This window comes from Chrysemys picta, chromosome 4 (genome assembly GCF_011386835.1).
Source record: "Chrysemys picta bellii isolate R12L10 chromosome 4, ASM1138683v2, whole genome shotgun sequence".
NCBI lineage: Eukaryota > Metazoa > Chordata > Testudines > Emydidae > Chrysemys > Chrysemys picta.
Genome location: NC_088794.1, coordinates 115,152,243 through 115,165,874, shown reverse-complemented (window position 1 = coordinate 115,165,874; position 13,632 = coordinate 115,152,243). Strand labels below are relative to the sequence as shown.

The 13,632-nt window shown below is 51.3% G+C and overlaps 1 protein-coding gene across 4 annotated transcripts in view; it reads left to right on the top strand.

Annotated features, from left to right (window-relative positions):
• The window catches only part of VIPAS39 (VPS33B interacting protein, apical-basolateral polarity regulator, spe-39 homolog), a 22,086-nt gene extending 8,454 nt beyond the window's left edge, over window positions 1-13,632 (top strand). For 2 of the 4 annotated variants that reach the window (XM_005301656.4, XM_005301657.4), the window contains exons 7-20: window positions 173-229; window positions 2,472-2,564; window positions 3,406-3,439; window positions 3,983-4,085; window positions 4,191-4,218; window positions 4,501-4,574; window positions 5,403-5,478; window positions 6,893-7,027; window positions 8,142-8,183; window positions 9,033-9,122; window positions 9,758-9,844; window positions 10,667-10,756; window positions 11,459-11,563; window positions 12,699-13,632. In XM_005301656.4, the coding sequence (XP_005301713.2) occupies window positions 173-229; window positions 2,472-2,564; window positions 3,406-3,439; window positions 3,983-4,085; window positions 4,191-4,218; window positions 4,501-4,574; window positions 5,403-5,478; window positions 6,893-7,027; window positions 8,142-8,183; window positions 9,033-9,122; window positions 9,758-9,844; window positions 10,667-10,756; window positions 11,459-11,563; window positions 12,699-12,719 (1,035 nt within the window). In that variant the 3' untranslated portion in view covers window positions 12,720-13,632. The other 2 variants (XR_010600712.1, XM_065593423.1) reach the window with 2 other exon arrangements.

Below are 13,632 nucleotides of genomic sequence, written 5' to 3'. Positions count from 1 at the left end.
CGTTGCAAAGCCTACTGGGAAACCCTTTTAGCTGCTGTGAACTGTGTGACAAGTTATTTCATCAGTCCCAGCTTTGAGTGGGAGGTGGGAGGAGCTGCACAGCAAACACTGGGATAGCTTGGCCCCTCAGCATCTTGGGAAGTTGATAAGCTGCTTCTGTCTTCTGTTGCAGGATTACACCAGCGACTGGAGTCCCAAGGATACAGTCAGACGAATGCAGAGGGGCAAGGTAAAGACCTTCCTTTTCCATCTGCTTGCAAGAGGGGAGCTTTGGTTGTGACGGAATCCCCGAGGTGCAGCCTGGGACCGTGGGACTGCAGTGCCCCCTTAACTCTCCAGCCTGGGCTGTCTCTGCTTTGCTAGTGACAAGCAGAAAACCCCTCCAGGCGCTATCATCACTCAGCACAACCGCATGTGCAACTCTACACCCAGCTAGATTGTATGAATGTTCCCAGAGCCACTCATGAATCTCACAGAGACAGGCACCAGCCCAGTAGCCCCAAGCTCCCAGCCTTGTACGTCAGGAATATACCGTCTTGCACTGCTCAAGACGAGCAGTGCAAGTTTATTAATTGGTTCACCACTTCATCAATGGAAAGTGGATATACACCAGCCTTTGTAAACCTGAGCAGATTGACCAAATGCTTCAGGCAAACTCACTGGTAAAGATAAACAGTAAAGCAAGTTTATTGACTACAAAAGATAGATTTTAAGTGATAGGCAAAAAGTCAGAGTTAGTTACCAAAATAAAATAAAATACAAGCACACTATCTAAACTCTCAATCCTATTAGACTGGGCAACGTCTAGACTAAGCAGTTTTTCTCAGACCACTGTATATTGCAGTTCATAGTACACAGGTTTCACCCTTGAAACCTGGGCCAGTCTCCTCTATTGGAGTCTTCAGTCTTCTGAGTGTCCTTGTTGCTTGCAGCACAGGTGGGGGAAGGAGTAAAGGCCAAGCCTGAGGCCACTGTGTTCTGTTTTATACCCTTTGTCCATGTGCTTGGAGGCATGTCTGGTGGGCATTACTGAGGCCTGGTCTACACTGGTGGGGGGTGAGCGGTGAGCCAATCGGTCTAAGTTACGCAACTTCATCTACGAAAATAGCGTAGCTGAAGTCGCCGTACTTAAAGCTACTTACTGTGGTGTCTTCACTGCGGTAGGTCGACTGCTGACACTCCCCTGTTGACTCCGCGTACGCTTCTCATTCTGGTGGAGTACCGGAGTCGACGGGAGAGTGCTCGGTGGCCGATTTATCGCATCTTCACAATATGCAATATCACAATTATATATAAATGAGGAATATGGGGGTTACAGGGCGTTCCCCCGAGGTATACATATTTAGCTAGAACAACTGCTTTTGGCAGATCATAACCTTTCCCCTGATACCTCACATGGCATGCTTTATATGCAATATCACAATTGTATATAAATGAGGAATATGGGGGTTACAGGGTGCTCCCCCAAAGTATAGAGTGTCATATTGGTGCTCTCAGGCAGCCTCCTGCTTGCACCTCTGTTGTGGGACTGGGTAGGGGAACTGGGCAGCTCCATTAATTGATTGAATAGCCATAGCAGGCACAAATGTCCAAAGCTCTGTGCCCACCTATGGCTTTGCCAAGTGGAGGAGCAAAAGCAGAAGGGAAGCACTGAGATACCATTAGAGTCAGGAATAGGTGACAGGTGGCAATCATTGGGCCACTGCTAGAGCCTTTGTGTCTGTTAGACCCTGGAGGCTTCTCCCATGGCATGAGGTCATCTGCAGTGCTGCTGACCCTTCTGGAACTGGTGTTATGAAAAAGCATCCATGGGGTCAACTTTAGGGCTCTGGCTCTCTTCATAGTTGGTGGCAATCAGAGGTAGGGGCAGGGAAAGTGGGAGTTGTCCTTGGTGCAGTGGCGTTGGGACCTTGGTGATGAGCAGATGAGTCCTGTGGAGGAAAAGGTGGTGTATGCAGAAGTAACCACCCAACTGCTGCTGCCCCTTCGCTAAGGTTGTAACTATCCCTTCTTACCAGTTGGTGAAGGGCTTTGCTTCCATCTCCACTGAGGAAAACGGTAGCTCCAAGGCTAAGGAGTGGTGGGGGAAGAGCAGCTCTGGGCTAAAGGGAGCCAAGTAAGAGGCAGATTCTTCCAGTTCCAGTCTGCTGATCGGCTTCAGAGGATCCCAGAGACCAGGGCCCTTCTGCTCTGAGTTCTGGTGGTTTGCAGGTTGCAGGGTGTTTTGGGGAGAAGTGCATGCACCATGCTGCCGCCAGGCTGTATAGTTAAAGGGCCTGATCCTGCAAAACCCCTTCAGTGGGAGACCTGCTTACAGCCCTGGGCTCACAAGGAATGAGAAATTTTCTGAAGAGGAGTGATTCATGTTGCTGAATCATTCAAGATTAGAGGGAGGGTTAGCTCCCTGTATCTTGGCTGGATTCCAGGCACCTGGCTGATGCAGTGTTTCCTTGTCTCCAATGATGTCCCAGATCTGCTCACTGGAGAGGTTCCGTTCCCTGCGGGAGAAGCTGATGCTCCTGGATGAAGCTGTTGCGGTGCATGATGGGAATGTCATTACAGCTGTGAGTCCTCCTCTGGCAGTATAGGGTTGGTTGGGTGAGTGGTGGCCAGGATGGTTCCTTAAAGGGTCTGTGTATCTGCACAGCCATTTAGCCCCTGAACGCTGCTGGTGCTTTGAATTAAAATCAGCGTGTTACCTAAAAGGGCCAAGTCTGAGGTCTGGGAAACTCCATGTTCTCAGCCTCCAGTTGAAAGTCACATGCTTCTCTGGAACCTCTGGTTGGAATCCCAGCAATCAGCTCCTTCTCCACCTCCTGTGCCCAATGGATCAGGTTTCCTGTCGCTGCCTTTGTGCAGGGCTTTGGGGTGAGATGTGGAAAGCTCAGGTCCCTGCGCACTGCACTGAATATTCCAGGGAGCTGCTCATAAGGGGAGAGGTTTGTCCCGGGCTCTTGGCCTCCCTGAGCATTGTGCAGCAAATGAGCCATGTGCTGGATGGTGTGATCCCTCTCACTCCAGCGAGGTGGGTGAGGTGATCCCTGTATGTATGCTGCTAGGAAAGCTCTTTGGGGCCCGTCAGACGGGACGCAAGGGAAATGCCCTAATTGTAGAATTGAAGCATCACTTATCTAAGCTATAGAAAAGCCAGCAGACCTTCTCTCCAAACCAGTGAGTGTCAGCTTGCAGGCTTGCAAATCCGCTTGCAGTCTCCCTCAGGCCTGTGTTTGGCCTACGCAGTATGGAAGACACCAGCATTGCTCAATACAAAACACTGATCAAGCCTTGCGTGAAGGCTGGAGCTGAGATGTCTGTGGCTGAGTGGGCCTCCCCTGGTGTCTCTGCCTGTCCAGATGCTAGTGAGGGTTCATCTGCTCATCTGAGGGATGTCTCTTCTGCTTGCAGATTCTAATATTCTTGAAGAGGACGCTGAAGAGAGGTAAATGTGGCTGGGAGGTGGCTAGGGCCAGTGGCGTCTGTGCAGGATTGTGTTTTTCAGTTAAGGGGAGTGTGGCCAGATTCTCTCACTTGCTGCAAGTTAAAGGGAGAGAGAGGCTGGGATCACTCTTTTTAGGTGCTGCTTAACCAAACTAGGTGTCTCCTTGAGAGAGCTGCACCTTGGATCCAGTGAGCGTAAAGGGACGGGGTGATGCTGGCTATGAAGACCCAGAGAGACTGTATGAGTACCTGGCACCCTGTTAGGAGAGGGCAGAGGTTAGGGTGGGGATGAATGAGAATGAACCTGTGTGGGATATGACCATGTGCCACAGAGTACTCTGCCATTAAGCAGGTGGAATTGGGTTCCTTTCCTAACCCCTGGTCCCTAGAAGTTGGACTGCTCTGGAGAGGGGGGTTTGCAGAATCCTTTAGTTTTCTTCCAGAAGCTAGCAGCGCCATCCATGCTGGAACAGCCCAGGCTGGCCAGCTCACACCTTCTCATGGCTCCTCAGTGCTGACATGCTGCCTGTTTCTCCCCACCTAGAGATCCTGTTCCAAGAGCTGGAGGTGCGACAGGTGGCCTTGCGCCATCTAATCCATTTCCTCAAAGAGACAGGGGAGCAGAAGCTACTCCTGGACCTGCTCAGGTGAGGCTCCCCACCCGGCATCATGGCTGGGCTGAACACACTGCCTGTGGTTGGACCCAGAGTGGAGGGTACTGAGCAGAGGTAATGCTTTGTTTCCCTTTGCAGATTCCTGGACAGGACCGAGGAGGTTGCTGTGAGTATTCCCAATTGTGGCAGGTCCTTCTCTTGTGTAGCTTTTACGAGGTGAGGGAGACCCCCTCAGAGATGCTGCGATCAGACCCCTCGCACATCCCCCTCCTCCTTCCAACAAAGGATGCTGTTGTGACAAGAGCCTGGGGACTGGGAGTGGGTAGCCATTAGGCAGGTGTGGTCAGTGGGCAGGGCTTAAGTTCATGTTTTGTTGGAAGGTGACATTCCGGATCTCCTGAGCCCATTCCCTTTTGAACAGCTCCTGTTTTCTTTCTGCCCCCTCCAGCTGTCCCAGTACCGGGAGCACTTGAGTATCCAGGATGCAGAGAAACGAAGAGAATTTCTTAAAAGCTGCATCAGGTGAGCAGGGAAGGTGGGGTGTGAGTACCTCCTGGAGAGTGGAATAAGAAGTGCAGCCTGCTGGAACCAGTAGAGCAAGGGTAGTCTACTTTTTGTCAAGGTCCAAATTTCTTGATCAAGGTATAGTCAAGGTCCAGACTCCAGAGAAAATAATAATTAAAAAAAAGTAAATTTTTTTTGGGTCTGTTCAAAAGTGTCTGGTGGTCCGGATTTGGTCCTTGGTCTGCCTATTGACTACCTCTGCAGTAGAGTGTTGTGATGCACAGGATTAAAGGGACAGTGGTCTTTCTTTCATCACTGAGCGGGGGTTTGAGGAACAACACAGGGTGATTATGAACAGCCTGTGGTGATCAGTACCCTGAAATATTTTCTGCTGATTGGAGGGCAAAGACACCTTGGGGAGTTTCTGATCACTGACCCCGTGGGTGGGGATGAGACGGGGGGTGCCAAGGTGAAATGTTAGTCTTTGGTGGGTATCACTAGCATTGTTCTGAGCTTCCTTCTCTCACCTACCGCTCCTTGAAATCCAGAAGATTTCCCCCTCTGATTGGGCTCTCTTCGTAGATGGCCTCCATCTGAGAGAGCAGGCAGTGATCTGGGAAGGTGAGAGCTTGAGAACTCACTGCCACTCCCAGAGCATTTGGGTGGGTGAGGCCAAAGAGGGGTGCCATTCTGAATCACCATGAATATAGGGAGCAAGAACATGGGGAGTGCATCCCCTGGGCACACTTAGGTAAGGTAAAGTAGGGAAGAGAGAGCCGCTCCAGGCCTTGCGTACTGGGAAGAGATGCTGATAATGACTGTCCTCATCTCTTTGCTGCTGGCCAGGTTGCCATTTTCATCTGAAGATGCCGTTCATGTTCTAGACCATTATACGCTCCTGGAGAGACAGATCATCATTGAGGTAAGGGCCTCTCTCCTTTGGCCATAGAGGTGTCACAGACCTCTCCATCTGCCTCTGGCTCGGACCGGCCTGTTCTAATGCCAAGGTTCCCCTTCTGGGAGGAATAAGAAGTTTCTAGATGCTGTAGCTGACTGGCTTGCGACCTCCTGGATCTAATGTGACTCCATATCCAAGCTTTGCTGATAGACAACTACACCAAGCTGTCAGAGTCCGATATCATCATGTGCTGATGGTACATGCAGGGCATTTGCTTCAGAGCTGTGCAGCACATTAAGATGGTGTCACGCTGTCCGGAGTGGCTCACGACCATGAATCCCAGCCTCAGGACAGACACCCCAAACTTATATAACTAGATTTTACTCACCCAGCAATAAATGCAAACTCCTGCAGCACTGTAATAGTCTTGCATGGAGTTAGACCGTCTCCTTGGACACTCCAGTCTATCTTGCCACCCAGACAAGCTGGATGAAATGATAAATGGTTCGTTACATCAAAGATCACAAAAGATTCAGTTTGCTCCCAGTCCCAAGAGACCAGTCATTGATGCCAGATCTCACACCAAAGACAACGCTTGTAGCCAATCCTACAATAAACTAAGGATTTATTAACTAGGAAAAAGAAGTGAGTTATTTACAGGTTAAAGCAGGCAGCATATATACACAAATGAGTTAGTCTGTGGTTCCAAAAGGTGACCGAGATATAGTAATCTGTCAGCACAGTGAATGTCTTCTAGGGCTAACTCAGGTTGACCCTGGGGATCTCTGCTTTTCCTAACTCCAGCCCTGTGAGAGTCCAAACAGCAGAGAGTATGAAGAATTTTTCATGTCCGCTGTCTTTTATTTCCTCCTTCCAGAATTCAAGCTGATGGGATGAGCTTTCTTGCATGTAGCAACTTATGGGTGTAAGAGCACCATCAACCAGTCTTTGTATTGTGATGTTTCGCAGTGGCCCACTTAGTTTTGATAGTCCTTCTTGATGGGTGGGGGAAACAGTCCTCCTGCCTGAGTTCACAAGTTCAGAGCAGACATTTTTACAGTTATAAAGCAAAACTTACATATTACCTTATAGCACGGGGTTCAGACATTATGAATAAGATTAATGCATGCAGCAACTTACAAGGATTTTATAGAGTCTAAATACTAAGCACATCCTTACAACTCTAACACCTATCTTGAGCAATGCTAATATACAGGTGAGCTGGTCTGGTTTCCATCTATGAATTTGTCAGTGCTCAGCTGATGCCTACAGCCTTGGTAAGAGCTGGCACCTGGTCTATCAATGTCACAGATGGTCCTGTTGAAATCAGACCTGACCTATGGCAACTGGGCCAGACAACCCTCATCCTCTGAGAACTGGGTGAGCAAACTGTGGCTGGCCTGGTTTCCATGCAGTGTCTCTCATCCTACTTCTCTAGGCAAATGACCGGCATCTGGAAGCCGCTGGGCAGTCTGAGATATTTCGGAAATACCCACGAAAGGCCTCTATTCTCAACATGCCACTGGTGACCACGCTATTCTACTCCTGCTTCTACCACTACACAGAGGCCGAGGTGGGTGCAACAGCGTGGTAAGCAGGGGGCTGGAATTCAGTGCCAAAACCCTTGGTATGAGTCACTAAATAATGATAATGCCCAGCTCTTACCTCGCACTTCCCATCAGTAGATCTTAAAACACTTTACAAGGGAGTTTAGTGTCGCTACCCCTGTTTTACAGATGGAAAAATGAGGCATGGAGAGGTGCAGTGACTCACTCAATGTCCCCCAGCAGATCAGTGGGCAGCCAGGACTAGAACTCATATCTCTTGAGTCCCAGTCCAGTGCCACTCGGCCACACTGCTCGGCTTATAAAGTTGGCACACTGGTAAAGAAAGAGGATGACACACACACCCTGCGCCCCTCCTCCCTGATCTCCAGAGAGAGTTCCCCTAACCTTCCAGAATTGTCCCCACACTTTATGGAATTCTGGCACTTCAGGGGGCCATAAGAACTGTGGGGACAGCATTAGAGAGGGGCATTTTGCCTGGTACGGCAGCCATCACAGAAGAATTGGCACCTCAGAGAAAGCAGCTACCTTGCACTGTTTCAGAGGCAGCTACTGGATCCAGCGTCCAAGGGGTTAACTTGGCTTTTAACTTTTCAGGCCCAAATGTGGGACATTGATCTTTGAAGTGTGTGTGTGTGAGCGCTCTAGACTAGAGGCATGGGAGACCCAGCCCCAGATAGCAGAGGAGGAGATGGGAGAGTCGCTTCCTTCGGAACCTCCATTTCCCAATCTAGCATTAGCAGGGCTCTAATGTATAGAGCCTTGGCAAGCAGGAGTTCTGGGTCTGTCAGGGTGGTCTATATTGCAGCTGGGAGCGAGTCTCCCAACCTAGGTAGACAGACTTACTCTAGTTGGGCTCAAACTAGTCCACTAAAAATAGCAGTGTGGACATTCTGACTTGGGTGGAAGTTCGGGCTCCGAAGCTCACTTGACCCCCTAGGCTTCAATGCCTGAGCTGGAACATCCATGTTGCTGTTTTTAGTGCACTAGCTTGAGTCTTACTAGCGTGAGTCTGCCTGCCTGAGCTGGGAGACTCATTCCTGTCTGCAGTGTAGACATACCGTAAGGGGTAGGGGGCCCACAATCTGAAAAGGCTGAGCATTACCCTCGCTCTCTCTTCAGGGGACATTCAGCAGCCCGATCAACCTGAAGAAAACCTTTAAGGTAGGGAGTGAAATCTCACTGGTGTTTCATTCTTGGTGGGAGGTGGGTTTCTGTGACAGCATCAATAAAAATGCAGGCAACAGAGCTGGGGTGCCTGGGAAGAAGGAAATTGAGAGGCTGAGTCCTGTCAGAAGTAGGGGTTGCTGGCTTGGCAGAGAAAGGGTTTCTCCCCAGATAGAAGGGGAGTGGGATTAGATCCAGCTGTTAGATAAGGGGCAAGTTCTGTGGAGACCTTTGCTTTGGGTTGGGCTGGGCTGGTCTGGCAGCCAGACCCTCCTGGGGGACAAGGGAGGAAGCTTGGTTTCAAGAGCCTGATGGAAGTTCTCTGGGGAACTTGGGGTGTGAGGTGCTGCTGGGATCCCAGGTTACAGGAACTCTTGCCCCTGGATTTGAAGCTCTGTGAGGCCTTTCCCTTAACTGGGGTGAGCTCCTCTGACCCTTAGCTGGCTTTGGTGCTCGGCCTATCGAGTGGCCCTGTCTTGCTTCTCATGGCTTGGAAGGGGAAAAAGGGCCCTCCTCACTGCCAGTCCATTGCCAGCCTCACCCTGTTGCACCAGCCCTGTTGGGAGCCCCCTCCATGTGTTCCAGGACCATGGTGCTCTCGCTGGAGTCAGTGTGGAATGGGATGGGCCATGCTGGTGGCCTGAGCCATGTAACCCTGCCTCAGTAGCAGTTGCAGATCCTTTGTGTGACCCTGCATGTACTACTGTGCTACTGGGCTCAGGCTTGGATTGCACCATCCCTCCCCTCCCAGCAGCTGGTTTGGTGCCTGCTGAGTGGATGGTGCTGCCTGCTCTCTCACCCCAGTCTGTGCTCTCACCCTCAGCATTCGGTGTCTCTGCCTTGCAGATTCCAGACAAACAGTATGTGCTGACAGCCCTGGCTGCCCGTGCCAAGCTGCGAGCCTGGCATGATGTGGATGCCCTGTTCACCACCAAGGTGAGTGGCAAAACCTTTCTGGGGGGTGGGTCCAAACACTTGCTGTTTCCTGGCTACGTCTATCTGTTTCCATCTGGTTAGAGGACGGTGAGCTGTCTGTCACCTGAGCTGCTCTGGGCCTGAAGTATCCTGCAGGCCCTGCTCCAGCACTGTGACTTGTCTGGCCTGCTCTGGGGTTTATCTGGAGGGCTATTCCTTGTTAGCTCTGGGCCTGGCCCATCCATGCTGTGGGGTCCAGACGGAGTTGCTCAGAGAGCAGGTTCCCCGTCTCAAGAAGCTGTGATGGACTTAGTACAGCTTCTACCAGCTCAGCCAGAGAAGGAGGCTGCCTTTGAGGCTCAGCTGCATGGGATTCACATGCGTGGTAAACCCAGCCTCCAGACATGGGACGCTGCTGACCGTGGAACTAGGGTCTGGCAGGAAAGAGCAGCATCCTCAGCCAGAGGCAGGTTACCACTGCCCTCTGGAGGCTGTGGAGAGGGTAGGGAGGAGGAGGAAGAGCAATCCAGCGGCTCCTCTGCCCCACACCCAAATCTACTAACAGCCCTGTCCCCCAGTTCCCCACCCTCTGGGAATCTTGCATTGGACGTTCCTTTTGAAAAGATAAGGGCAATGAGTTTGGGCTGTGGTTTCAGAATTGGCTGGGTTACACCAAGAAGAGAGCCCCCATTGGCTTCCATCGTGTGGTGGAGATCTTGCAGCGGAACAGCGCCCCCGTGCAGGTGAGCAAAGGAACTGCCCTGTCAGAACACACCGTCCAGTCTGCTGTCCTGCCACACTGGATCAGACCTTTGGGCCATTCGGTCTGCAATCCTGTTCCACTGACTCAGACCACTAGGTCACCTAGCTTGCTAACATGCCGCCAGCAGTGGCTGTTACCTATACCTTATAGTGCACCTGGCGAGGGACTGTTTATTTCTTCCTGGTCCCACACGTGAATTTGCTTACAGCCGAGAGAGGAGCATTGACCCCATGTGGTTGTTGCCTGGCTTCCATAGCTGGGGATGGTGAAGGACTTCCCCATGTGAAGTTCCTCTTTGTGCCAGCAGAATCCCATAGGGATATAGATGTTATGTACATGTGCCTGGAAGGAACATCGGAGGGGCGAGAACCCGAGGGAGGTAGATGCAGCTAAGGGAGATGGACAGCAGCAGGCTCTGAGGTGTCTATGGGATCAGATCATTGATGGCAAAGCCCCTCTAAATGATCCAGGCCATCAAATGGATTGTTCCCTATGTTCGATTTCTAGATGCTTCATTTGGGCAAGGGTTCAACTGATCCCCTTGAGTTGGGGTAGTGTAGGAATTGCCCCCTGGGTTGGCAGGGCCCTTGAGGAGGGGCTGGGTTCACTACCCCTGGAGCCTCCTGAGCAGGCTCATCTGTGAGGCTGGCCCATCCACACACTGTCCTCTGCTTGCGGAGGGGGCCGGACTGAGTGGTGACCTTCTGTAAGAGGCTAGTTGGTTGGAGCAGGGGTGTTTTGGGGGAGAAGGGGTGACTACGGGGAAGTGAGCTCTGCTGATGCCTCCTGCCTTCTCATCCAGGTGCTGCAGGAGTACGTGCGCCTGGTGGAAGACGTTGAGACAAGGTTGAACCTTGCCATGAAATATAAGTGCCATGATGTTGTTATTGATGTGAGTCCCTTCTGTACAAGGGGTGAGGTCTACATCCTCCCTCTCCTCCTCTTTCCCCCCCCCCCCGACACACCTGGCTGGGGGCAGGCTCTCCCACAGCTCCCTTGTCTTGTCGTCATGTGCCCATCATTTACCTCTGAGTTTACTTTCCCTGTGTTTTAGTGTCAGCTGGTGCTCCCAGAACCAGCTAAAGCCAAGTGAGCCTTACTCACACTCCCTCTACCCCCACCTCCAGCAGCTCTGCTGGGGCCTCACAATCCCAGCCTGCAGCACCCCCTGCTATTCCCACCTGAGCTCCTCTGCTGTAGAGATGCAATTGTGCTGAATGACACAATTCAGAGATGGTTGTCAGTTTGGGAGTGGCTTGAGGCTTGGAATTTGCTCTACAGCAGGACGTGAGCTTCCATCATCAGGAGTGAAAAGTCGGGGCAGTAACTCCTTGAGCCTCTCCTTCCTGGAGGGGGCCTTTCCCAAAGGTTTGAGGTGAAGGCCCAATCTTCCATTGGGACATCCCATAAGGTTGGTGATTTTTTTCCCCCCAGGGCTGTGATGGATCCTGCTGCACAGCGATGAGTCTTTGGGGAAATCAGCATGTGGCCAAGGTTTTGGGGGGGATTGAAGGGTTATTCCTCAACTGAACAGAGGGATGCTGCCCAATAAAGGAGGTTGCTTCCCTTAGCTCTGGTTTTGCTGTTTAACTAGACATACAGAGACCTGAAGGATCGACACCAGCTGATGGCATACAGGTGTAAGGTGGAGCGGGGCTCTGCAGAAGAGGACAAGATAGACAGCATCCTCAGCAACTTGGTAAAGAGTGACTCCTCGCCCACATACACCCAGAGCTAGCCCTGTGGTGCTCTCTTCTGTAGACACTAGTCGGAGACAGGAGTGGGTTTGTTTGGTGTGTGGCACTGGGGTTGCTGCCCTGTGTCCCCACATCCTCCCTGCTTGGAGGATGCTAGTCCAGGTGGAGGTTCCAGTTAGACACAGGAAAGGGGGAATCTATGCAGAGTCTCTGGAGGAGAAGAGCTGGTGCTGCGAAAGGGAGAAATAGCAACTGCTCAGTGCTGAGTCCCCACACAGAGGAGTTGACTTCTGTTTGCGATAGCGAAAAGAGGCTCAAAGCATTGTGCTAGGATTAGTGTCACAGGTGTGAAAGACAGTCCCTGCCCCAGAGAGCTTACAGTCTTAGCATGTGACGAGCGATAACAAGTGGCATTTGACTCCTTTTTGGTGGTCCATTCTGGACACAACCTGCTAGGTGACTGCTCTGGGCCTCTTGGGATCAAAGGGTTTTTTACCTCTGGGTTTGGTGTTCTGTTTGACTTCTCCTATTAGGCCCAATTGTATTAAAAGCTTATAGTGAGTCATAGTCTGACAGGAGACTGCAAGTCAGGAATGTCTGACTAGGAATCCTGGCTTGCTGCATGGCCTTGTGCGTTGGCTTCTCCATCTGTATCTTGCAAGTAATCCTGACCCACCTCCTAGGGGACTGTGAGGTTCCGTATATTGTGGTGATGATCTTTAGCACTTGCCTTTATCGCTGCGTGTCTGCTCCCTACCTTTGACTCACAAGTACTCCTGTTCTTTTTGCGGACTAACATGTCTGCTACTCTGTAGCCTGGTCAGTTTGCGCTTTCTGACTTTAGTTGGTTTTTGTTGCTGATCCCAGCTGTTAGCCCAGGGCTGCTGGATTTGGATTCCCCATGCTGCAGGGAATGTCCAACTGTTTTCATTGACTTAAACCTCAAAGCTTTCCAGGCACATCCGTTTATAAACCCGCCAACCTTGTCATTTGCTGCAGCATCACCCGAGCATGGGCTGAATTCCCTGACAGTGTTCTCCCTTCCAGTGGGGCAGATAGATCCCTCAGGAATATGCCCAGGGGGTGAGCTCCAATCAGCACTGATACGAGTCATGTCCTGTTGTGCTTCTCTTTCAGCAAATCCGATGGAAGAATTGAGGTGTCTACCCACCTCAGAACCAGCCCAATTTGCCATTGCCATGCCAATGAGAGAGGAAACTATGGAGCCAGCCTCAGTGCCAATAGAGCAAGTTCCATTTCCAGTCTTGGTGGTTTGTCTGATATTGCCAGTCAGTGCCAGTGGCTCCTGGGACAGAGCGGCATCCAGGCTGACATAAGGCAAACCCAGCTATCTGGCTAGTGGGACAAGACACTGACCAACTGGAGTCAATGCTCTGTAACGGGCTAGGCCATGAGGTGGGCATGGCTTCAGTGTACAGAGGGAAGTAAAGTCAGGCAAAGCAGCAGCTACTTCAGATTTGTGCAGGATCAGGACTCATTCAGGTGAGAGGAACAAGACAATTACCCAGAAAAGATCTCTCCTAAGGTTAGAGGTGACCCGCTCCCTTGCCATACCAGCTGCTAAGACTGGGGCAATGATGGCCGTGTCAGAAGTGAAGATGCAGGAACCGCAGACGGCTGCGTTCTCCCTGCCTCTATGAGCGAGATGGGTAGGGAAAGACTTCTTGCCGCTTAAAACCCCAACCTTCCTGTTTCTCTGATTCAGAAAGGAAGCTTTCAGCTAAACGTCTGCGGATTGCATATCCCCCCTACAAAGCCCTCCATCTCAAGACCTGCCCCTTCACCCAAAGGGAAGCTGGGAGTTCTGCCTGGAGCTCATCATCTCCCTCATTGGGTTGGTTAGAGAATGAGTCGAAATTCCCTCCCAGCAAGTGCTGAAGATGCTGGCCCCACGGAGCCCCTTGGAACAATCTCTTCTCCCTGGCCTTTACATTGGGAAAGTTTTTGTTACACCCCATAGAAATGTGACTCTCCCCTGGGGTTCCCTGCCAGCTTTGTTGTGTCAGACCTCGCTTTCTGTTCCTTAAATAAAACTGCGTGTCTGCCTCTC